The sequence below is a fragment of the Elephantulus edwardii genome, unplaced genomic scaffold, assembly GCF_000299155.1.
Source record: "Elephantulus edwardii isolate Elephantulus edwardi_28Jun2011 unplaced genomic scaffold, EleEdw1.0 scaffold00100, whole genome shotgun sequence".
Taxonomy (NCBI): domain Eukaryota; kingdom Metazoa; phylum Chordata; class Mammalia; order Macroscelidea; family Macroscelididae; genus Elephantulus; species Elephantulus edwardii.
This window is the reverse complement of record NW_006399850.1, coordinates 25,084-49,914: the sequence shown is the minus strand read 5'-3', so window position 1 is coordinate 49,914 and position 24,831 is coordinate 25,084. Positions and strand designations below refer to the sequence as shown.

General features: G+C 37.0%; 1 protein-coding gene across 1 annotated transcript in view; it reads left to right on the top strand.

Annotated features, from left to right (window-relative positions):
* The window catches only part of LOC102855369 (sorting nexin-6-like), a gene marked incomplete at its 3' end in the record, with an annotated part of 61,330 nt that overhangs the window by 22,031 nt on the left and 14,468 nt on the right, over positions 1-24,831 (top strand). The window contains exons 5-8 of the mRNA XM_006891574.1: positions 3,886-4,007; positions 5,853-5,976; positions 14,130-14,225; positions 18,656-18,761. Of these exons, the coding sequence (XP_006891636.1) occupies positions 3,886-4,007; positions 5,853-5,976; positions 14,130-14,225; positions 18,656-18,761 (448 nt within the window). The remainder of the gene's footprint in view (positions 1-3,885; positions 4,008-5,852; positions 5,977-14,129; positions 14,226-18,655; positions 18,762-24,831) is intronic.

The following is a 24,831-nucleotide window of genomic DNA, read 5'->3' as shown; positions in this document are numbered from 1 at the left end:
GGAATGGGAACAAATACAGATCTCTTCCAGTCAGTTGGCCAAGTGGTTGTTCTCCAGATTTCTTGGCACATCCTAGAGAGGGTGAAATCCAGTTCCTCCTTGAAGGCAAGGATTCTAAAGTTTCGTCTGACATACTTTGGGCATGTTGCAAGAAGGGACCTGTCCTTGGGGAGGGACATGCTTGGACAGGTGGAGAGACAGCGCAAGAGAGAAAGATCCTCAATGAGATGGAGTAACTCAGTGATGATAGTAATGGGGGTAATGGGATAGTGTGGGTAGATGTGTCAGAGACAATAAGGTTGGCACAGAATAGAGCATTATTTAGGGTTGTTGTACATGAGTCGCCGGCAATGCTGCACCTAACAACAACAGCACTTATTTAAACTTAAATTTAAATTCTTATTATTGACACTGACTTGTCCTAGGATTTAAAAAGTTAGAAACCATAGTGGTTTTGAAGCATTAGGTAGGTCAGACAATCTAGAGTTGTAAAGTTAGAGATTATCTAATACCAGTTTACACCTAGATAGAATAGTCAAGAATAGATGGTTATCCTACCTCAATTCTAGATCCCATTTAAGATTCTGAAGTTTGGTTTCATTTGTGTTTCTTGAAATTATTCTTTTCTGTCTCCACCCTTTTGTTTGTTTTTTTCAAGCATTTGGTGCTTTTTCTTTGTACAGCTCAGATTTTGGTGAACTACTTGTAGCATGTTCTTCACATTCTGTTTCTACTCTCCTGTCTAATGACACTTTTTTCTACTGTCTCCTTCTGTACACTAAATCCTCCTCAGACCAAGACTGTGTCTTACATACCTTTGAAGATGCAGTGCTCAGAGTTAAACCTGCATATAGATTCTCAGTGAGATGCAGTAGTGTCACTAGGATTAGTATTGCCCATTACTATGGACCTTCTCCCATACCATACTATCAGAATCTTTAGTAATATTTATCGCTAGTTTTAATCGTAAAATAATATATGATAAACATACTTGTATTTTTATTTCTGAGTTGAAAACTTGACATTGTTTTCCCCTAATTACTACTTCTTTCTCAAAAAAATTATTTATATAGGTCCAAAAATGCTAATTACTGTCATATTATAGCTAACACACCAGGAAATTTGACAGAATCAGCAAGTGGAAAAATAGCCAACAGCAAAAACAGTACATGTTTACCATGTATGCAGATGCAGCCATCTGATCTCAAAGCATTATTGTAATTGGATAATAGTGACGGTTAGGACTGAAGTTCATTGGTGGTCTAATTCATAGTGACCCTCTCTCTGTATGGTGTATGAAATTGTGACATCAATTGAAACTTAATCTACTTTCACCAAAGCTTGGATTTTAAATATATTTGCTTTAAAAAATATTAAAGAGATGTTAAAATAATCAGTATAGTTTCATAATTATGAGTATATTGATACATGTAAGCTGAATTTAAAGAAGGTGCTTTGAAAGGTGGAGGGACAGCAAAGGAGACGAAAACCCTCAACCAGATGGATTATCCCAGTGACTGCAGCAGTGGGCTTGAGTGTATCAGAAATTGATAATGATGCAGGGACAGGACAGGGTTCAGATATTTGTTCATAAGGTCACTGTAAGTTGTACTCAACTCAGTGGCACCTAAGAACGAGCTGAACTTAGCAAAAGAGGTTTTTGTTGTGTAACTACAGCAATGTTTTTTTTAAAAAAATAATAAATTTCTACTGAAACATTGCACAAAAATTTTATATTTGGTTAGTTTGGTGCAACTCCCTCTGGCAATGTTTGTTGCCTCGTGTCTTCTACATACTCCACCACCTAGTGGCACCACCCCATTAATTTTTAGTTTATATTGGTTTGCTTCTTCCTATTGCTTTTTTTTTTTTTTTAAATTATTTTGTATGTGTGTGTACCGTCAAATCGGATCTGACTTGTACAGGAGGAGATTGCCACTGCTTTTTAAATACAAAAGTTAATATAAAATTTTCTTGTAGTTGTTCATATTTTAACTTTTCCCTCATCTGCCTTCCTTTCTCCCAATTTACTGTCTTTACTTTCCTTCATTTTCCCTTAAATAAGTCTTACCTGTAGATCCTTCTTCCTAAGATAGATTTCCTTATATCCTTTCTTTAAATTATAATTCTCTTCTAGATCTTGTATTTTTATTTAAATCAAGTGTGTACTTACTCCCTTACAGTATACAGTTAAGTTAGTCATTAGTCTCTTTCTTGTTCTCTTTTTTTTTTTTCTTTTTACATTTTTGTTAGTTGCTTCTTTTTAAGGCATTTCTTTCTCCAGTCCAGGTCCTTTTTTACTACTCCTAGCTGAATTGTATTGTTAGTATTTGATAACAAGAAAACAAATATAAAAACAATAGCATGAATTCAAAACTCTTTATTTTTTAAAAATTCATCTATGTTTAACCATACGTGTAAATAACTTAAAATATGATAATTAAAAATAATGTCTGTATTAACCATGCATTGTATATACTTTTTAAAAATGGTACACATACTTGGTAGCCATATTCATTCACATACTATAATTGGATAGTAATGACAGCTCTGACTAAAATGCATGGGTGGTCTAATTCATAGTGACCCTCTCTACAGTAGTAGGAAATAATGCATTTAAAGGTTAAAATAGTTAAATTAGTACAGTTTTATATTTATGAGCATATTGGTACATGAAAGCTTAATATGTTTATATACATTTGAGGACGCTGAATTGCCACACAGTCTGAAATTTAGGAATTACTGTCATAAAACCAGAAGTAGTGAAGTAGTGCTATGTTGCATTTCTTCATTGATGTAAAGAACCTTAAGGATCATTTCTTTCTCACATTGCGTTGAATTGGAATCAACTCATAGCTGACTCTCCATTGTATTTCTGAGGCCATAAAATCAAATGGGAGGAGATTGCCTGTCTTTCTCTAGGTGGAGTCACACCACTAAAGATGAAGGTACAGTCTTTGAGTTAGCAGGACCACTCCCTATGGATTGCAGCACAGGAGCACAATCATTTCTGTTGTTGAATACCTTTGAGTTGAAACCCAACCCATTGCTGACCCTCCAGCCATTTTCAGAAACAATAAATTGCACTGGAGGAGGTTGCTCATCTTTCACTCACAGAGCAGCTGGTAGATTAAAATGGTATTTTTAGGTTGACAGCACAGTTTATTAACCCTACACCACCAGAGCTCCTTCTAGTAATTTCAAGGATTAGTTAAATTCTCGAGCCTAATTTTGGATATTCCTGAACTTAGGTCAAGAAATCAAAAAAGTATTACCTTGGGTAAATCTGCATTGGGAAAAAGACGTCTCCAAAGTGCTAAAGAGCATGTATGTCCATTTAAAGACCAAAGTGTGCCTGATCCAAGCCACTTTTTGTGCTTCTGAAAGTTGAACAGAGAGTCAGGATGACAGAAACAAAATCAGTGCCTAAAAGTTGTGGTTTTGTAGAAGAGAGTTACTTACAGTCCCACAGACTGCCAAAAGAATAAGTCTGTCTTGTGTGCAGTGCAACCAGGATGCTCCTTCGAGTTGAGGATGGTCAAGTCTTGTCTCATATACTTTGAGCATGTGGTCAGAAGGGGCCAGTCCTTGGAAAGGAACATCATGCTGGAAATGGTGAAAGGTCAGAGGAAGAGAGGAAGATCTTGAGCATAAGGGATTGACATATTGACCTAACAGTGGGCTCTAGCATATCTGAGATTTTGAGGATGGTGCAAGATAGCACAGCATCCAGATCTCTTGTTCACAAGATTCTGTGAGTCATATAGTCACTTGATGGCACCTAACAATAGTTCATCTAGATGTCCTTAGCTCCTCAATGTGTGATCTTTTATGAAGCCTTTAGTACAAGTACTAGAAAGAAATGGTAATTTGGCTTTGTTATAGATTCCCCCTGCACCACCAAGACCTGATTTTGATGCTTCAAGGGAAAAATTGCAGAAGCTGGGAGAAGGCGAAGGGTCAATGACGAAGGAAGAATTCACAAAGATGAAGCAGGAACTGGAAGCGTATGTGATTTTTAAAAAAAATTGTTGCTTTGGTGAATTGAGCTTGTTTAAAACGTTTTTGTGTGTGTGTGTGTTTATGTGTATGTGTGCTCTCTGATATCCCATCTTTTAATCATGTCATCACAGTGACCCTTTCAGGATGATACAGGGTTAAGCCACACAGCCTTGTAAATGATCATGATCAGGGCCTACAGGAAAATTATAGGATAATTGTCTGCGTTGTAAAATTCTTTAAATTATTACTTAAATAGATGGTTGACATTTCAAAACAGTGGATTCTAAAGCTTACAAAAAGTTGTAGAAAGGGAAAAACCGTTTTTTAAAGTGAGATGTAATATTTGGTCTGTTTTTATGTTCTTTAGAAGGCCTTACTCATTGCCAGCCTAAGTCTCTTTGTTCAGTATATGCATACTACTGCTTCTTTTTCTTATGAAAATGTGCACTGAGCAATTCTTTGCATATATTATTGGTGTGTGTGTGTGTAAAGTGTGTGCATGTTTATAAAATTTCCTTCTCCTTTTTTCTTTGCCTCTGGCTTCTGCCGATACAGGAAAAAATAAATACACAGTGATGAGACAATGATTAAAAATGTTTTTCTTAAAAGATTATTGTTTCATACTTAATAGAAGTGTACTGAATCATTTTTAAAACATTTTAAAAATCTATTTCCTTTTTAGAGCATTTGTTGTTAAATACAGAATCTCCCTTTTATTGAACACTGAATTTGTTTTATACTGTTTCTCTGCATTTTGAGAGCTGTATAAGGAAATCATTTTCCTTGCATCATGTCATCTCCATTGCTCTTTTTCAGGCCATTCCCCCCCTTTTGTAAATTTCTGTTTCTCTTCCACTTAGTTTCAGTTTTCAAGTGTATATTCACATTGCTACTAGACAACTCTTCAGAATTCAAAATTTTCTTGAAAAGAAATCAGCAGGGTGAAAGATATTTTACGAATTCTGTCAGTTCTGGATGCAAGTAGTCTGATAGCAGACAGATATATGCTTATAGTTAATAAGACTGAAACTGGAAATTAGCAGAGCACATTAATATTGAGGAGTCTGTGATTTTCCAGTAGCCCTGATCATGATTCTTTTGTGGTCTGGTTAGGGGTTGGATAACAGAGAACCTTGGGTTTATTCTACTGCTACCTCCATCCTCTGCATCCTTCTTTTTTGTCTTCACTGAATGACTACCCTCACAGAGATCAAACTTCTCCCAACATTGATCCTGCTGGTTGGCTGGTATGTAAAACTTATCCTCCTTGCACGTAGTTGAAGCAAGAATATCTGGCCTTTTCCTTGAGTGTTTGTTTTGTTTTGCTTTTTCCAAACCAACATGTATATAATCACTCATAATAAGAAAATATTTTAAACACTGTTCTTAAATGTAATGGCAAAAGTCAAATTCTCCATGGTGTGCTTCTTTTTTGTGTGTTTGGGTCATTAGATGAAATTAAGAATAACTAAAAAAATATGATTGCCGTGGTTTTGGTTTTGATATTTTTTGCACTGAAATATTTAATAGCTGCAGTTAGCTAGAAATTTAGTCATTAAGGTTGGGTCATATAGTTTACTAGTGTACTTTTTTTGAAATAGAAAGGTTGATGAAGCTTAAAAATTAACATTTAAATGTAATATTAACAAAAAAGTAATATTAACTAGCATGAGCTGAGTTTTATATTCCTCATTAACACTTTAAGGCCGTTGTTTACATGAATTATATTTTGATGTCTCTAATTTAGCAGTTGGGAATAATCCAGAAAGTATTTGCCGAAAAATGGTTTGAAGATAATTTTCTAGTTGATGCTGATTTTCCTTACCTTTAAATTTGTTTATTGTTTCTAGTGAATATTTGGCAATATTCAAGAAGACAGTTGCAATGCATGAAGTATTCCTGTGTCGTGTGGCAGCTCATCCTATTTTGAGAAAAGACATAAACTTCCATGTGTTCTTGGAATATAATCAAGATGTGAGTATTAAACTGAATTGATTAAGTCAGTGTTTAGAGTTGAGAGTCAAGAGTATTTGAAAACCATTGAAGATCTTTCTTGAAGTGATCATTGTTTTTCAATGCAGTTGAAAATGATACTTTTACAGTACTAAGTAGCAATAGAATATTTATTGAATAAGTTATATTGGATCATGTTAGTACATGGCACATTGTATTTCACCCTGAATTTGAGATAGTAAAATTTATTGTTATCTCTTAAATTTTATTCTCGAGTCTTCTAAAACTAAGTTTAACTGATCATCTTCAGTGTTAATCATCCCTAATTTTCTTTCCTCCTTCCCTGCCTGAAAATTGTGTTACAGGGCAAGAAGAGAAATTTATTGAAATGGTTGATTTTTAAAGATTTCTATGTTAAACCTGCTGACAAGACTTTCTGTTGTTGTTCGTGAGTGTTAAAATTTTGAGACTTAGAATTGGAGGACAGTAACTCAGTTTTAGAAGTTGTTTGCTGATATATTAATATCAAAGAATTTTCTATACATTCATTTTCCTTTGTGACTTGATTTCAATAGATATTTTAATGTCCTTAGTCTTAACAATGGAGCTCTGGTGGCCTAGTGACAAGAAGCTGCACTGCAAACCAGAAGGCAAGTGGTTCAAGGCCACCAGGTGCTCCATGGGAGAAGTCTGAGCATTCTCCTCCTGTTGATTAACTGCCTCTGAAAACCCTCTAGAGGGTCAGCTATGGGTCAGTTCTAACTCTTCGGTGCACAACAACAATAGTCTAATAATAGAGGAAGCTAATTATTTAAAAAGGATACGAGGTCACTCAGCATTGAAGAAATATAGTGCCTTGAGCATGGAAAATATATTTCTGTAGGTATAAATGTGATTTATAACACTGGCATTTAAAGTAAATAACTAGGAATTGAACATTATAGACTAGATTATTAATTATAAACAACTTAAAAATAATTCATGAGTAGGCTACAAAAGTACACATGGAAAGAACCACTGCTCACTTTCTACCCTGTCATTACTTCTTTTTTTGCTTGCATTTATCTTTGATCAGGGCTAAAGCTTCAGTGGTAATTTGGTAGAACAGTGTTTGTATGAAGTGAGTCATGGTAATATGATTGAAGGACCACCTGAGCTAGATAAAGTAGTAGTAGCTCCTTTTCCTAATTCTCTATGCCATCACTGCTACACTTAACACCATTAAAATGATACATCTATTTTTTTCAGCACCACTTGCTTCCTATACATCTGAAAGTTGGACAGTAAAGAAAGAATACTGAAGGAGAATTGATGCCTTTGAATTGTGGTGTTAGCTAAGGGTATTGACTATACTGTAGACTGCCAAAAGAACAAACAAATTAGTCTTGAAAGAAGTACAGCTAGAGAGCTCTTAAGAGCAAAATGGTGACACTTCATCTCACCTTCTTTGATCATATTTTCAGAAGGAACCAATCATTGAAGAGAGACAACATTCTGGCAAAGGTTGAGGGTTAAAGAAAAAGACCCTCAACTTGATGGATTGACACAGTGAGCTTGAGTATGACTGATATCTTGAGGATGGTACAGGATAGGGCAAAGTTCAGGTCTGTCATTCATAGGGTCACTGTGAATTGTAGAAAACTTGAGGCACCTACCAGTATTTTCAAGATCATTTCATAAATTATCTGCCTTAGTCACTAAAATTTAAGATCTTTGAGGGTATCCCTAAATCCTCGTGATTTTAAAACTGTGTGTGGCAATTATAATGTAAAATAAACCCATGCACTGTTGTTGAGTCATTTCTGACTCATAGTGCCGCTCCATCCAAGTTTCCAAGGCTGTAAATCTTTACAGGAGAAGACCACCCATTTTCCAAAGAACAGCTGGTTCATTTGAACTGCTGAGCTTTCAGATAGCAGTGCAATATGTAGCACACTCCATCACCAGAGCTCTTTGGTAAGATAAGTATTTGTTAAATTAACAAGTGAGGATGATGATGATGTACCATTGAGTATGTTCCAGCCTCACAATGCCTGTGATGCTTAAGCCCACTTTTGCAGTCACTGTCATTCTATCTTGTTTAATGCCTTGCTATTTTTTGCTGACCCTCTCCTTGATCGTGCATGATGTCTTTCTCCAGGTACCATGTCCAGAGTATGTGATAGCAGGTCTTCCTGTCTTGCTTCTGAAGAGTAGTCTGACTGTACATCTTCTAAGACAGATTTGTTCATTCTTTTGGCAGATTTGTTATACTCAGTGTTCTTCACTAACACCATACTTCAAATGAATCTGTTCTTTGGTTTTCCTTATTCATTATCTAGATTTTCTATGCGTATGAAGTAATTGAAAATACAGTGGCTTGGGTCAAGTGCGCTTTAGTCTTGGAATACTTTCAAGAGGCCTTTGCAGCATATTTGCCGAATACATTTTTTTTTACTACTGCTTCCATGGACTTTGATTATGGACTTAAGTAAAATTAAATCCTTGAAAACTTAAATCTTTTCTCCATTTATCACAGTGTTGCTTTTTGGTAGAGCGTGTGGTCAGAAGGGGCCAGTCCCTGGAAAGGAACATCATGCTGGAAATGGTGAAAGGTCAGAGGAAGAGAGGAAGGTCTTGAGCACAAGAGATTGTCATAGTGACCTAACAATGGGCTCTTGCATATCTGAGATTTTGAGGATGGTGCAGGATAGCACAACATTCAGATCTCTTGTTCACAGGATTGCTGTGAGTCATAGTTACTTGATGGCACCTTACAATAGTTCATCTAGATGTCCTTAGCTCCTCAATGCCTGATCTTTTAACTCAGTTGTATTATAATTATATTGAAATGTATGGCACATAACAGCAACAACAACATTGAACTGTAATACATGCAGAAAGCTGTAGCTTATATTCTTCATAAATAAGTACTTCACATTTTCTTCACTTTTCCACAAGCTCATTTGTATCATCTGCCTGCTGCAGGTTGTTAGTGAGTCTTCTCTTTAAGGTAAAAAAAAAAAGTTGAAAGCAAAAGAGAAAGAAAGAAGTTGGTCCCCAGAAACTGGCCTTTAAAGTGTGGTCTGAGAGAGATGACAGGCGGCCACACCCAGAGAAGGTCAAAATAGTGCTCTGCCAGTCAAAGACCTTTTTATTGGGGGTTTTAGGGAAGACTAGGGAAGATGGTATTTTGCTTGGAATTTGAAGCAGGGGTCCTGTTAATTAACTTGGGTATGGGCTTTTGTGATCAGGCCCAGAGTCTTATAGGATCCAGTCACTTTAGACATTATCAGGTTTTTTAAAGCCCTGGGGACAACTGCAACATTCTTCCTCCAGTCTCCAATTCTGATACCTATATTAATCCACCTTCTTAGATTATTTGATCAGTGTTTATAGTAAATTAATATGGTAAAGGATATAACCCTAACCTGGATGCACACTTTTCCAGATTTTCAACAACACAATTTCCCCTTCTATTCTTATGACTGCTTCTTGACCTGTGTCCAGGTTCAGATGAGCATAATTTAAATGTTCTTAAGTTCAGATTTTTTGCAATGTTTTCTGTAATTTGTTATGGTCCATGTACTTGAATACATGTGCATAATAAAAAAATGCCGGTAAGCAAAAAAAAAAAATGCCGGTAAGCATCTCTCTGGTATTCTCTACTTTAATAAAGATCCATCTGACATCAATACTGATATCCCTCATTCCACATCCTCCTCTTATGTATAAAGGTTGATTTTGGCAATTTCTTGGGATGGTACTGCTGCAACTATTACTGAATTATCTTCAGCAAAAATATTAACTTGCAGTTGTAATACTGATCTTGTCAGTAATTTCTGTGTTCTGTTGGATCACCTTTGGATAAAAGGAATTTCTTCCCAGTCAGTTGGTTAGATCTACCAAACGTGTTGACATAACTGATTGAGTGCTTCCACCTTTGCACTTATTTATTAAAAACTGAGTATTCTGGTAGTTCTTGGAACTTTAGTGCAGCTTGGACCTCTTCCATAGATAGCATCAGTTCTTAATTATATGTTGCCTTCTCAAATGGTTGAAGATAGACCAGTTCTTGTTGACACTATGACTTTGTGGATTTCTGCCATCTTTTGTGTGTGTGCCATCCCTCTTATGTTTCCTACACCATTCAATATTTTTCCCATAGATTTCTTCAGTATTGCAACTTTAGTCTTGAATTTTTTTCAGTATTTTCAGCTTGACAAATGCCAAGTTTTTTCTTCCCATCTGGTTTTCTAACTCTCGGTCTTTGCACATTTCATTAAAAGACTTTGGCCTATAACTGAAAGAGGATAAAATAGATGAATGGGACCTTTTATGAAAAAAATCCCTATCCACATCCAAAAATTTCTCCAACAGAGTAAAGAGGGAAGCCATATATTGGGAAGAAATATTTGGTAATGACATGTCTGATAAAAGGCTTAGACCTAGAATTTAGAGAATACTTGAGCACTGCAACAACATAATAGTAAATAAAATAAACCAATTGAAAAATGGGCACAAGATATGAACAGACACTTTACCAAAGAAGACTTTCAATGGCTAGCAAGCACATGAAGAAATGTTCGAAATCCCTAGCTCTAAGAGGATGCAAATCAAAACTATGAGATATCATCTCACCCCAGTCAGAATAGCAAAATTTAACAGAACAGCAAGTAACAAATGCTGGCAAGGTTGTAGAGAAACTGGAACCCTTGTGTAAAATGGTGCAACCACTGTGGAAGGCAGTATGGCGCTTTCTCAAAAAGTTGCAAATAGAGATACCATTTGACCCAGCAGTTCCACTACTGGGACTATACCCCAAAGAGACCATAACGGACACCCAAACAGATATATGCACACCCATGTTTATTGAGGCTTTGTTCACAATAGCAAGGAGTTGGAAACAACCTAAGTGCCCATCAGCAAACGAATGGATAGAGAAGCTGTGGTATATTCACACAATGGAATACTATGCTGCGTTGAAAAATAAGGAACTCATACAATATTCAAAATGGGTGACCCTGGAGGACATTATTCTGAGTGAAGTATCTCAGTCACAAAATGACAAATACTGCATCGTGCTACTGTTATAAAACAGGACTGACCTCAGGGTTAGGGGGAGACTGAGAAAGATGGGTTCAGTAATGTATACTGCATTGAAACAGATGAGGGAGAAAACTGTTTAAAAGGGATATGTGATTAGGTATTTTTGTCATGACAGGAGTCCAGAGCAAAGGCTGCATAGTTGAGTGGACCTGGGGGGAGGGATTGTAAAACAATGAAAGAATTTTTCTTTTACTTTTTCAAGAGGGTAGTGTACTGGGGGGGGGAGGGGGAAGGTTGAGAGGGGAGAAAAGTGCAACAATGAATGAATGGAAATCCAAAGTCTCTGTAAATTTTCATTGAAATTAATAGTAAATGAAAAAAAATTATAGAATACTTGAGCACCACAAAAAGATAAACAACCCAATTTAAAAATGGGCACAAGATATGAACAGACACTTCACCAAAGAAAACATTCAGATGGTAAACGAACACATGAAGAAGTGCTGAAAATCCCTAATTCTAAGAGAGATTCAAATCAAAATAACTATGAGATACCATCTCACCCCAGTATAGCAAAATTTGACAGAGCAGCAAACAAATGCTGGTGAGATTGTGGAGAAACTGGAACACTTATTCACTGTTGGTGGGAGTGTAAAACGGTACAACCACTATGGAAAGCTATATGGTACTTTCTCAGAAAGTTGCAAATAGAAATACCATTTGACCCAGCAATTCCATTACTGGGAATACACCCTAAAGAAACCATATGATGTATGCACACCCATGTTTATTGCTGCTTTGTTCACAATAGCAAAGAGTTAGAAACAACCCAAGTGCCCATCAACATATGAATGGATAGAGAAAACTATGGTATGTTCACACAGTGGAATACTGTGCTGAAAAACAAGGAACTCATGAAATATACAAAATGGGTGACCCTGGAGGACATTATGCTGAGTGAAATATCTCAGTCACAAAAGGACAAATACTGCATAATGCCACTGCTGTAAAATGGGACTGACATTGGGGTTGGGGGAACTTAAAAGAGGGGATAAAGAATGTATACTGCATTGAAGTAGATGAGGGAGAGAACTGTTTAAAAGGAATATATGATTAGATTTTTTCATGACAAGAGTTCGTAATAAGAGCTGCAGAACAAAGTGGACTTGGGGGGATTGTATAACAATGAAAATTTTTTTTTCTTCAAAGAGAAAAGTGAACTGGGGAGAGGAGTGGGTAGGGAGGAAAGTGTGCAACAATGTATGAATGGAAATCCAAAGTCTCTGTAAACTTTCATTAAAATGTAATTAAAATAATACTTTGTTTTCTCAAGCTGCCTTTTAAAATCTTCTGTTTAGCTCATTTACTGCATCATTTCTTCTGTCTGCTTTAGCTACTGTGGTTTTTTTGTTGTTTTTTTTAAATACTAGTTTTTTCTTTTTTTTTTATTTTATTTTTTGTGTGTGTGCACGTGTACCGTCAAATCAGATCTGACTGGTACAGGAGGAGATTGTCCCTCCTTCCCCGGCAGAGCATCTGGTGGGTTCGAACCTTGCGCCTCTGGGATTGTAGTTGCAGTTCCTTGCCACTAAGCTGCTGTGTGCTTTGTTTTAGCTACAGTATATATTCAACAAGTTTCAGAGTCTCTTGATGCTCATTTTGGCTTTCCTTTTTTTTTTTTTTTTAGTGGCAATTTGCTTTATCTTCTTCATGCCATTTAACAGCTCCTCTGATCTTCAGTCCTAAATGTTCAGTGTGAAATCTGTTCTTGGGATGGTCTCTAGATTTGGGTGGGATATATTCAGTTCTACTTTGGCTCTTGTAGGTTTGTTTTAATTCTCTTCAACTTCAGCTTGAGCTTGTATATGAGCAATAGATGGTCTCTTCTGCACTTGGCCTCTCTCTCATTCTGCTTAGTGATAGCAAGCTTCTCCATCTTTTTTTAAAAAATGGAGTCAGTTTGATTCTTGTAATAGTACATTCAGCAAGGTTCATATGTATAGTTACCTTTTATGTTGTTGAAAAAAGAGAGTTCCAATTGATGGGTTGTTGATCTTAAAAAATTTTGTCATACAATCTCTAGTGTCATTTGTATCAGCAAAGCCATTTTCCTAACTTGCTGGCGCTCTCTTGTTTCCATCTTTTACATTCCAGTTACCTGTAATTAACAAAGTAATTTGACTGTGTTTTTGATCAATTTAAAAATCTTTTATTTCTTCATCTTTGGAATTAGTGGTTGGTGCATAAATCTGAATTAGAGTTGTAGTAGTAAACATAAGGCTATGACAGTGTTATACTTAAAAATGGATCTTGAAATTATCTTTTTGACAATGAATGCAATACCATTCCTCTTGAATTGTCATTCTTGGAGGAGTAGATTGTTTATCTTATTCGGAATAGTCAGTACCAGTTTATCTCAGCTAACTTAAGCCTATGATATTGATCTTATTTTTTTTAATTTTAATTTCTACAAATTTACTAAGTTCTTTTTTTTGAGGTTTTTTTTTTAACTTATTACTAATTTCAATGAAAATTTACAGAGACTTTGGATTTCCATTCATTCATTGTTGTACTTTTCTCCCCCCCCCCCTTAGAAAAGTAAAAGAAAAATTCTTTCATTGTTTTATAATCCCTCCCCCAGGTCCACTCAACTGTGCAGCCTTCTCTCTGGACTCCCGTCATGACAAAAATACCTAATCACATATCCCTTTTAAACAGTTTTTTCCCTCATCTGTTTCAGTGCAGTATACATTATTGAACCCATCTTTCTCAGTCTCCCCTTAACTCCAAGGTCAGTCCTGTTTTACAGCAGTGGCACCATGCAGTATTGGTCCTTTTGTGACCGAGATACTTCACTCAGAATAATGTCCTCCAGGGTCACCCATTTTGAATAATATTGCATGAGTTCCTTGTTTTTCAGTGCAGTATAGTATTCCATTGTGTGAATATACCACAGCTTCTCTATCCATTCGTTTGCTGATGGGCACTTAGGTTGTTTCCAACTCCTTGCTATTGTGAACAAAGCCTCAATAAACATGGGTGTGCATAAAACTAACATTTTGAGATTGCTGTTTTTGGTCAAAGAATACAGAAGACATTGCTTTCCATTTATAACCTAAAAAGAAGTTAAATTACCTTTGTTTCAGTTGAGTGTTCGAGGAAAAAATAAAAAAGAAAAACTTGAAGACTTCTTTAAAAACATGGTTAAATCGGCAGATGGAGTAATTGTTTCAGGAGTAAAGGTAAGAATTTATTTGATTAATAGTTAATGGTTTGAAAATGTACTTTTAAGGAGAGAGACTGAGATTATAGGTGAACAAAAGACTACTTTGGAATAAAAGATAACTTTGGTGGTCCATTCCCATAATGGAGTATTACACAGCACTAACAGTCTGTCCTGGAGCTGGAGCCAGGTTGCTCCTTAGAGGCAAGGATTTTGAAATTCTGTCTCACATACTTTCAGCATGTTGACAGCAGGGACTAGTCCTTGCAAAGGACATCATGCTTGTAGGGGTGGAGGGGCAGCACAGGAGAAGATGATCCTGGATGAGGTGAATTGACACAGTGAGTGTGGCAGTGAAGGCTAGTGCATCAGAGACAGTGAGATTGGCTCGAGATAGATAGGGCAGGTTTCAGGGTTATTGTTTATAGGGTCACCATAAGTCATAGTCTACTTGAGAGCACATAACAGGAAGGAATAACAATTTCGTAAAATACTATATAACTTGGGAGACTAAAGAGCATTTTGCAGAGTGAAATTTATCAGTCGTGTAAAGACAAGTACTACATAAGGTCACCATTGTAAAAAAGGATAACTAAGTAAGATGTATAAATGTTCAAAAGGGAAAGAGAAAGGGAGCAGAAAAAGAAGGAGGGAGGAAAATCACTGGTATAGTAGAGGTTAGTCAGTGGAGGGTAGGTGAAATAATGGGAAAGGTTCATGGAGGTTTGGAAAAACAAGGTATATAAATGGTAATTATATAAAATAAATTATATGAATGATTGTATAAAACAAAATATATGTACAAAGGATGGTGTATATGAATGACTGGATGCAAATTAATAAAAAATATTTTTTAAAAAATTTGTACAGTAAAATCCTTATACCAGGAAAACCAGAGCCCCAACTTCCCTTTCTAAAGGGCTCCCTTCTCCAAGGGTAGAGAAGGCTTCTGAGCCAAGGCATGTGCCCACATGGAATCTATGACTCATTTCTCCTAACCAGGCATGCTTCATATGTTAGAACTTCATATTTCTTTGCTCACTTCCAAGCCGCCTTCTACATGTTGCCTGGACTTTCCCATGCATTTGGCCTCTATAGGGTAGATTGTTACAGGTATGGACTTTGTATGTGGTCAAGGGGTTCCTGTGAGGCAGCGGGTCAAGAAGAGTATAGGAAAAAATAACAGTATCTTGACTGGAATGTTCATCACATACACACAGGATCCTTCTGGATTCAAGACAGAGCTGCAGTGTAGAGCAAGTCAGGCATGTTTATACAGATATGTCTGCAGTAAAACTTGGTTCATACTCTTTATTTTTCAGAGACAGGTCAGTTGATATTTTGGCATTGCATGTCCTTGACTTATTTCCAATAAGAATTAAACAGTTATCATAGTTAGGATTTTGTTAGGCTTATTTGCAAAGTAGTAGCTAGCATTTTTTGAATGTTTACAACATGCTGGTTTTATTTGATCTTCACTACAGCTGATTGACACTGACTGCAGCAATGGATTCAAGTGTATCAGAGTTGATGAGGATGGCACAAGATAGGACAAGGTTCAAGACTGTTGTTTCAAGTGTCCCTTTGAGTCATACTTGACTTGACAACAGCTATTAACAACATTACCCCTGTTTTTACAGTTAAGGAAATTGGCATATATGAACTGGAGATTTAAAATGACATTTTTGTCAGTACCAGCTTTCGTTTCATGAGCTTCTGGGATTTAATGATGGCATTCTTAACTTCTTAGGAGACTCAGATTTTATCGTCATTGTACTGACTTGGATACATGCATGGCCATCACATCTGTTACTGATGGGTTACATGTTGCTATGATAACAATATTTAGCCAAGTTTCCAGATTAAAATGCACTAGGTAAAAAGCTTAGCAGTCAACTTCATAAAATCAGCCAATATAAACCCTATGAGATTACAGTAATCCAGTCCACAGCAAAATGTGGAATGCCACAGGACTGGTCATTATTTTGTTCAGTTATGTTTTGGGTTCCCATTAATAAGGGATGACTCAACCCCAGCTAACAGCAGTAACTTTAGCTGCTTGTGTTCTTTTGCCGTTCTGAAGTTAATCATTTGACACTTTTTCAGTAGTTGGCTAGTCTAGAAGAGAGAATACTGTTAATTTTGGTTTTTAGTTTATACCTAGCTTTGTTTTAAGGAGCATTGGTGGTACAGTGTGTAAACTCTTGCCTGCTAACAACAACAAAAAAGCCATAACAAACCTGCAACTCATTACCAACAAGTTGGAATAGACAACAAGAACTGACTGCCCAGCATATTTCAGAGACTATAAATTGGGAGGAGATTGCTCATCTTTCTTCCTTGGAGCAGCTGGTGAATTTGAACTGCAAGCCTTTAGATTGACAGCACAGCTCCTTGACCACTAGGCCACCAGAGCTCCCTCCTAACCAGAAGGCTTAATGGTTATACCTGCCAACACCTCTGTGGGGAAAGACCTAGTGGTTTGTTCCTGTAAAGGCAAGGAAACCCAGTTGGGGCAGTTGTGATGTATTTAAAGGGTTTCTGTGAACAGTGACACCCGGCAGCAACAAGCTTTGTTTCAAGAAAGAATTGAAGGCAGTAGTTAATTGTATAATTGCTTTCAATTAGCCAGTTTGGTCAGAGTTCCGGGACTTCTTGAGAGGGCTTTAGTTAATAAGGCAGCCTTCTTCATTGGCTTTTGTTGTTGTTAAGTGCCGTCAAGTCGTACATGACTCTTAGTGACCCTGTGAACAAAAGATCTGAACAGCTGTATAACTTTCATCTTTTCTACAAGTTCATAGAGTTTTCCAGAGGCAAGCTATTTCGGAAGTGGATTCCATTCCTCCCTCCAAGCTTGTTTTAACCTGGGAGCTCCACCAAACACTGTCGATCATGGGTAACCATTATCGCATTTGACACATGGGTGTCACAAGTATTTAGCATCACAGCAACCACGAGTTACCTCTGAACAACAAATACACAGACCATAACTATTCCACTTAGAAAAATGTTTGACCAAAATCAGTAAAAACCAGGCCTGCCTGAGGGCTGCAGATTAAATCACCCACCTTTGGCTTGGTAGCATAATTTTCTATCCACATGGCCCACCGATCTCTCTCTGTGTTGGTGTTAAGTGCTGTTGAGTCGTAGACCTTCATTAACCTATAGAATAAGTTAAATAGGTTATATTTCTCCTTGAATTTGTTCCTTTGTGCTCAGAAACAATTGATCACTTTCACTGGCGTAATGTATTTGTTATAGAGGCAAAACATAATTAGGAACATATTTCAGAGCATAGTCTCTGTGGATGAACCATATGGGAAATTTTCACCATGAGCTACAAACTTGCCAGTGACTTTTTTTTTGGCGGGGGGTGGGAGGAGAGGTAAATCTGATGGCAAGAATCTCTCTTTTAAAAAAAAAAATTTGTAAGTTTCATTAAAATTAATAATAATTTTTAAAAGTTGCAAAAACATTTTGCTTTGTTTTTGGTGTTTTTTTATTGTAAAAATAGATGTATGAAGATCCAAGGAGATAAGAGGTAGGAGCAGAAAGAAGGGTGAGGATGGGTAGGGATGAAATCACAGGGTAGCACAATTTGGTTAGTGGAGGAAGTGGATAAAGGAAATAAGAATGATCTGGCAGGGACTGAAGAAGGATAATCTTGGGCATAGTCCACTGGTTGTTTGTTGGGGGTTTTTTTAACACAGATGGTCTTTTTCATTAGTGGTTTTCCCATTTGGGAATAGGGGTGCAGACTCTAGCTACTTTATGCTGAACAGGGAAGTTGAGATGAAGGGGAAGGGGAGTCCACTTTAACACTTGACTGGTGGTCTTGAGTTGAAGCTGCATGCCTTCTTGTTCTGTTAGGAGATATTTATGACGTTTTCTGCCCTCTGGACTGCAAGGTGTTTGCTGTGAGTGAATTCAGTGGAAGTGGCTGGCTGAACTTTGTGGTTCCATCCACCTTTGCTTCCTTAGCTGGCAGTTATATTTCCCTTTTGTCTCTGGAACTGGGCTCAGGGTTTAGGCTCTGGAACAAGACTCAGTGTTAGGTTTACCTCTAGGAAAGGGAGCAAACCCATAGTGAACAGATTTGTGAGTTACATAGAGAAGGGCTTTGGAGGTGTTACTTATAGGTGTTCTGGAGGAGGTGATGGAGAAAAGTGGCTTAGATAAAGTTCCTCATACACACCAGGCAGCTTTCCCCAGGGACCAGGCAGCACACTCCCAAGGGGCAGGTGGCTCTCCTTACAGGCAGGTGGCACTCCCCAGGGGCCAGCCAATGACTTCTTCAGTAAATAGCAGTATATTTCTATTGAAGTTCTAACACACTCAAGTAAATAGAACATCTGACTTTTAGAGGAAACCGATTTTACTGATGATCTTTTCTAAATCTAATGATACCTAAGCATATGAATGAATTTTTTTTTCCTTTTGATTCTGTAGGATGTAGATGATTTCTTTGAACATGAGCGAACCTTCCTTTTAGAATATCATAACCGAGTGAAGGATGCATCTGCTAAATCTGATAGAATGACAAGATCACACAAAAGTAAGATTTTTTCCCCTCTCATTAAAATGTAAAATGTTTAATGGAACAATTATAAAGTAGTTCTATTTATGGTTTGTAATTGTTGATTAGGGCAATGGCTTTCAAACTATGACCTATGAAACTTGTCTGTAATACCCTTTAGGGAATCTGAGGCTAAAACTGTTTTCATAATATTACGATACTTTACCTTGTGCACTATGCTAACATTTAGACTGATGATCCAAAAGCAATATAGGTAAGATCACTGGCCTCTTGCCATGATTCAAGACAAATTATATTTGTCGTCATTGTATGTTTCGTATTGTGCACTCAGAATTTTAAAAATGATGATAAATTTCATTTAAGGATACACTTGATGTAGAAGCAATAAACATTGTTATTATAAATTAACCTTGAGTACACATCAGTTTCTCTTCTGAATGATGAAATGAGAAGTATGCACAAAGCATATTTGCTGCATATTGAGGTACCATGCTTCTCTATAGGAAAACGTATTTAATTCAAGTTAGTAGTCACCAAGGTACAACTGAACTAGGTGCCTTTGTTTTAATAGAGCATCACATTTGCCTGTATAAATGACTGAAAGACTATAATTATTTAGGCTTATATGTTTGGCAGATATTTTCCTAAAAAGCATTTAGTGAGCCTGTCACTTTGAGGAACATAATTGACAGTGTTTGTGCCAGAATGAAATTTTCAAGCTTTCAAGGTTAGAATTTCAGAAAGCCTGCACCCATCCCTGTGATCTAGCTTCCCATTAAAGACTTCCCTTATGAGACTGTAATATTAATAAGTATGGTTTAGTTTTTTTCTTTTCATGTGTACTGAAATATGTCAACATTTGGTAGATGTGCACCATTCATTGAACGACTGGTGGGTTGTTTTTCTGCCTTTTATTCTTTTGCCTTTAATTTATTTTTTTAATAATTTTTTTATTGTGATTTTAACAAAAGTTTACAGAAAACTTGTATTTCCATTCATTCATTGTTTCATGTTTTCCTCCCAACTCTCAACCCACGACACTGTTTTCAGTGCATTAGGTTACAAAATAATGTATGCAAATGATCCTTTCAAAGTGCAGAACAGGAAATGGGGCTTTTAAAAGCTTGATTTTTATATTATTCATGTCCATAAGTTAAATGTTTTGTAAATATAGTTTGATAAATTTCCAAAGCCTGTTGTCATCAAATCATTTTCAACTCCTGTCAACCCGACAGGACAGAGTAGAATTGGCCCATCGGGTTTCCAGGGCTGTAAAACTAGAAATCTGAGAAGAATGCTTATCTTTATCCTACCATCTTTCAAACTCATGACTTTTTAGTTAACAGTCTGATATATTGTGTGCTACTCTGCCTAAATCATGTATATATTTTTGCTATAGGAACAAAAAACTACAAAGGTGTTGAACCATTGCTGATAAAGTTAAAGAAATTATTACTGATTATTCTGTTATCTGGCCCAAAGGAATGTTGCTTTATTAAGAGAGGTAATAATAAAAAAACCTGTTTTATAAAATAATTTTACTAATGGCAAGAAGATGTGTTACAATCCCTAAGGCACATGCTTTGAATCCACCAGATGCTTTGCTGGAGGAGATGTGGCAGTCCCCTTCTGTGCCAGTCAAATCCAATTCTACGGCACACAACCAAAAAAACAACAACAATAAAAAAATAAAATACAACAATGAATGACTGGAAACCCTAAGTCTTTGTAAACTTTCCTTAAAATTAATTTTTAAAAAAATAAAATAATATTCTATAATAGAAGTTTGGTGGGTTGTTTTTTTTTTAATATAATAAAGGAATTAGGCATAGACAAGGAAAATTAAGGGAGTTCTATTGGCACAGTCTTTAGGGAGTTATACTACTAACCCAACAGCTGAACCTTTTACTGTCCAGTATTTCTGAGGGAAAAAGATAGACAGTCTTTCCCTCTCAGAAAATCTGTGCAATTTTTAGCCTAGGAAATCCAATGGAGTTCATTCTGACTTGACATCAATGAAGAGTTTTTATGAAAACTAAGCTTTTCATATAAACCCATGGCTTATTTTCGTACACAACAATGGCATAGCTTTCAGTATCACAACAACTCACAAATTATATCAGTACAGCAAACTGACAGACAAGTGCTATGTCAGTTAGAACAATGCTCTCCCCAAACACAACAAACTGCCACTTTAGTTTGTAACTCTACTAGCAAATCAGTCTTCACACCAGCTTACACATGATTGTTGATTAAATCAAAACAGCCTACTTTCCAGAATCCAAGTGCTTTAAATAAAAAGCTCTCAAGCAGCCCCCCAGCCTCCCTCCACTTTTAATCATGAAGGCCCACCCACCAGGTCCTAATTGGTTTAAACAAGAGGCTTTTAGCCCACAACTGATAGTTAAATCAAAAGACAAAAAACATACACCTGATTAGTGATTATATCAAAACAACCTATGTAGGTAGGTTGTTTTGATTTAATCAACCTAGGTTCTTAAATAACAGGCCTCTGAAAACCCTATCTATGAACAGTAGAGGAACTCGGATAGTTACAGTAGTGTAATGGTAGATGCCAGATTGGAAGTCAGTTGAAATAAGGAAAAATAATGACAAACATTGTTTAATAATTGGAACATAGAATGTATGTAGCTTGAATGTTGAAAAACTAGAAATTTTTAAAAAATGAAACAATGCATGAACATCAGCATACTAGGCATTAGTGAGATGAGATGGACTAGATTTGGCCACTTTGAATCAGATAATCATATGACTTACCATTCTGGGAATGAAAAACAGAAGAATGGTACTGCATTCATAGTCAAAATTGCATTGGGAAAGTCTGCTGCCAGGGACAGCTCCAGAGTACTGAAGAGCAACAGTGTCATTCTGGAAACTAAGGTGCACCTGATCCAGGCCATGGTCTTTGCATTTGCATGCTGTGTATCAGAGAGCTGGACAATAACTAAGAATAATAGAAAGAGAATTGTTGCCTTTGAGCTGTGGTGCTGGAGGAGAGTACTGAATGGACGGCTAGGAGAAAAAACAGGTTTATCCTGGAGAGGGTGAAACCAGGCTGCTCCTTGGAGCCAAGGATTCTGAAGCTCTACCTGACATATTTTGGGCATGTTGCAAAGGAGGGACCAGTCCTTGGAAAGGGACATCATGCTTGAGAGGGTGGAGGGGACAGTACAAGAGAGGGAGACCGGCTCTTGGGTGGATGCTGCTGTGTCAGCACGCGGGAGCCCGGGTTCGAACTCGAAATAAACTTTTTTAATTTGGCTAAAAAAAAAAGAGAGGGAGACCCTGGATGAGATGGATTGACTCAGTGAATGGGGTAATGGACCTAGGTGTGTGAGAGACAATAAGGCTGGCTTAGGAGAGAGCCGGGTTCAGAGCTGTTGTACTTTGGATCACAGTGAGTCGCAAACAACTTGACAGCACATAACATTATCCTGAAAACATAAGTGGTAGGGTATTATCCGTACATAAAAGAAAGACCCATTAATACAACATCATTCAGATACATACTCCTGCATCTAAAGCTAAAGAGGAAGAGATTGAGAATTTTTATCAAATCTTGCAATCTGAAATCAGCATGTGTTAATGATGATTAGTGACCCGATTGCAAAAGTTGGAAATAGTGAAGAAGGAATTGTAGTTGGAAAAGATGGGCATGATTTTTAATGAGGCTGGAAATAGAATGAATTTTATATCTTCAAATATTTATTCAGTGTAATACTTTTTTAAAAGACACAAGATTTTACACATGGACCTTACCTGATGGGCTGCATAGCAATCAGGTTGACTATATCTGTGGAAGAAATTGTTGGAGAAGCTCAATATCTGCAGTCAAAACTAGATCGAGGCAGAGTGTGTATCAGACCATCAGTTAGTCATGTGCAAGTTCAAATTGAGGCCACAGAAAATTAAAATAAGTTCACAAGAACCAAAATATGACCTTGAACCTATTCCATCTGATTTTTCAAGATCATCTTAAGAACAGGTTTGAGTCAGTGAACACTAATGATCAGAGACCAAATGAGTTGTAGGAATCATCCATGAAGAAAGCAGAAAGTCATTACAAAGACAAGAGAAAGAAAAAACTGAAATGGATGTTAGAAGAGCCTCTAAAAACTACACTAGAGTGTAAAAAAGGGAAAACATGCAGAAGTAAAAAAGCTGAACAGAAGATTTCAAAGGATAGCTCGATAAGACAAAATGAGTATTATAATGAAATGTTCAGTGTGCTGGAATTGGAGAATAAAAAGGGAAGAACTTGCTCTTGATTTATCAAGCTGAAAGAACTGAAAAACAAACTTAAGCCTCAGGTCACAATATTGAAAGATTCTAGGGCAGTATACTAAATGACCCAGAAAGCATCAAAATAAGATAGAGGGGATACACGGAATCACTGTAGCAAAAAGAACTGACTGAAAAATTTTACAAAGTCATTTAAAAAAAAAAATCACAAAGTACCATATGAGTAGGAGCCAATGGTAATGTAGGAGGCAGTTAAAGCTGCATTGAAAAATACAAGGCCCCAGGAATCATTGGGATACCAATTAACTTGTTTCAGTTAACAGACGCAGCCCTGGATGTGCTCACAAGTCTATGCCAGGAAATTTGGAGGACAGCTGTCTGGCCAGTGAATTAGAAGAGGTCCATATTTGATCCCATTCCCAAGAAAGGTGATCCAACAGAATGTGGAAACTATTGAACAATATCATTAATATCATATTTAAGCAAAATACTGCTGAAGATCATTCAAAAGCAGCTAGGACATGGATAAGCAATTGCCAGAAGTTCGAGCAAGACTTAGAAGAGGCTGTGGCAACAGGGATATCATTGCTGATGTCAGATGGATTCTACCTAAAAGCAGAGAATACCAGGAAAATATCTATTTGTGCTTTATTGACAATGCAAAGGCATTTGACTATGTGGATCATAAATTGTGGCTAACATTTAGAAGAATGCAAATCCTAGAGGGCTTAATTGTGCTCATGTGAAACCTGTACCTAGACCCGGAGGCTGTTGTGCAGACAGAACAAGGGAACACTACATAGTTTAAGATTAGAAGGGTTTATGTCAGGGTTATATTCTCTCCCCATACCTGTTCAATCTGTATGCTGAGCAAATTATTCAGGAAGCTGGACTCTGAAGAGGAATATGGCATCAGGATCAGAGGGAAATTGATCAATATCCTGTGTTATGCAGATGGCACAGCTTTGCTTGCTTAAGTAAGGTGGACTTGAAGCACTTGTTGCAGAAGAATACAGCTTCAATAGAGACTGCATCTAAGTGTCAAAACAAAAATTCTCACCATTGGACCAGTAGGTGAATGGAGCAAAGAGTGAAACTGTCAACAGCTTCATCTTACTTGGATACACAATTAACACCGTTAATACCAGCAGTTAGGAAAACAGGAGATGTATTGCACTGGGAACGTCTGCAATTAGGGATATGTACAAGTTATTGAGAAGTAATGATGTCTTTTGGGGGAACTAAGGTACGTCTGATTGAGGCCGTGGTCTTGCCAATCACTTGCTGTGCATCTGAGAGATGGACAGTGAATAAGGATGACAGAAGAATTGATGCTTTTGAGCTGTGATATTGGAGAAAAGCAGTAAACATCCCATGGCCTACCAAAAGAACAATATCTTAGAGAAAGTGAATCCAGAGTACACTTCAAAGACAAAGATGATAAAGCTTCACCTCCAAAACAACAATGAGATATCATCGTACCCCTCTTTGCAGAATAGCAAAACTTAACAGAACAGCAAGCAACAAATGCTGGCGAAGCTGTGGAGAAACGGGAACCCTTATTCACTGCTGGTGGAAGTGTAAAATGGTGCAACCACTGTGGAAGGTGGTATGGCGTTTTCTCAGAAAGTTGCAGAGAGAGATACCGTTTGACCCAGCAGTTCTTATACTGGGACTATACCCCATAGAGACCATAACTGCCACCCAAGCAGATATACACATACCCATGTTTATTATGGCTTTGTTCACAATAGCAAGGAGTTGGAAACAACCTAAGTGCCCATCAGCAAACAAATGGATAGAGAAGCTGTGGTATATTCACACA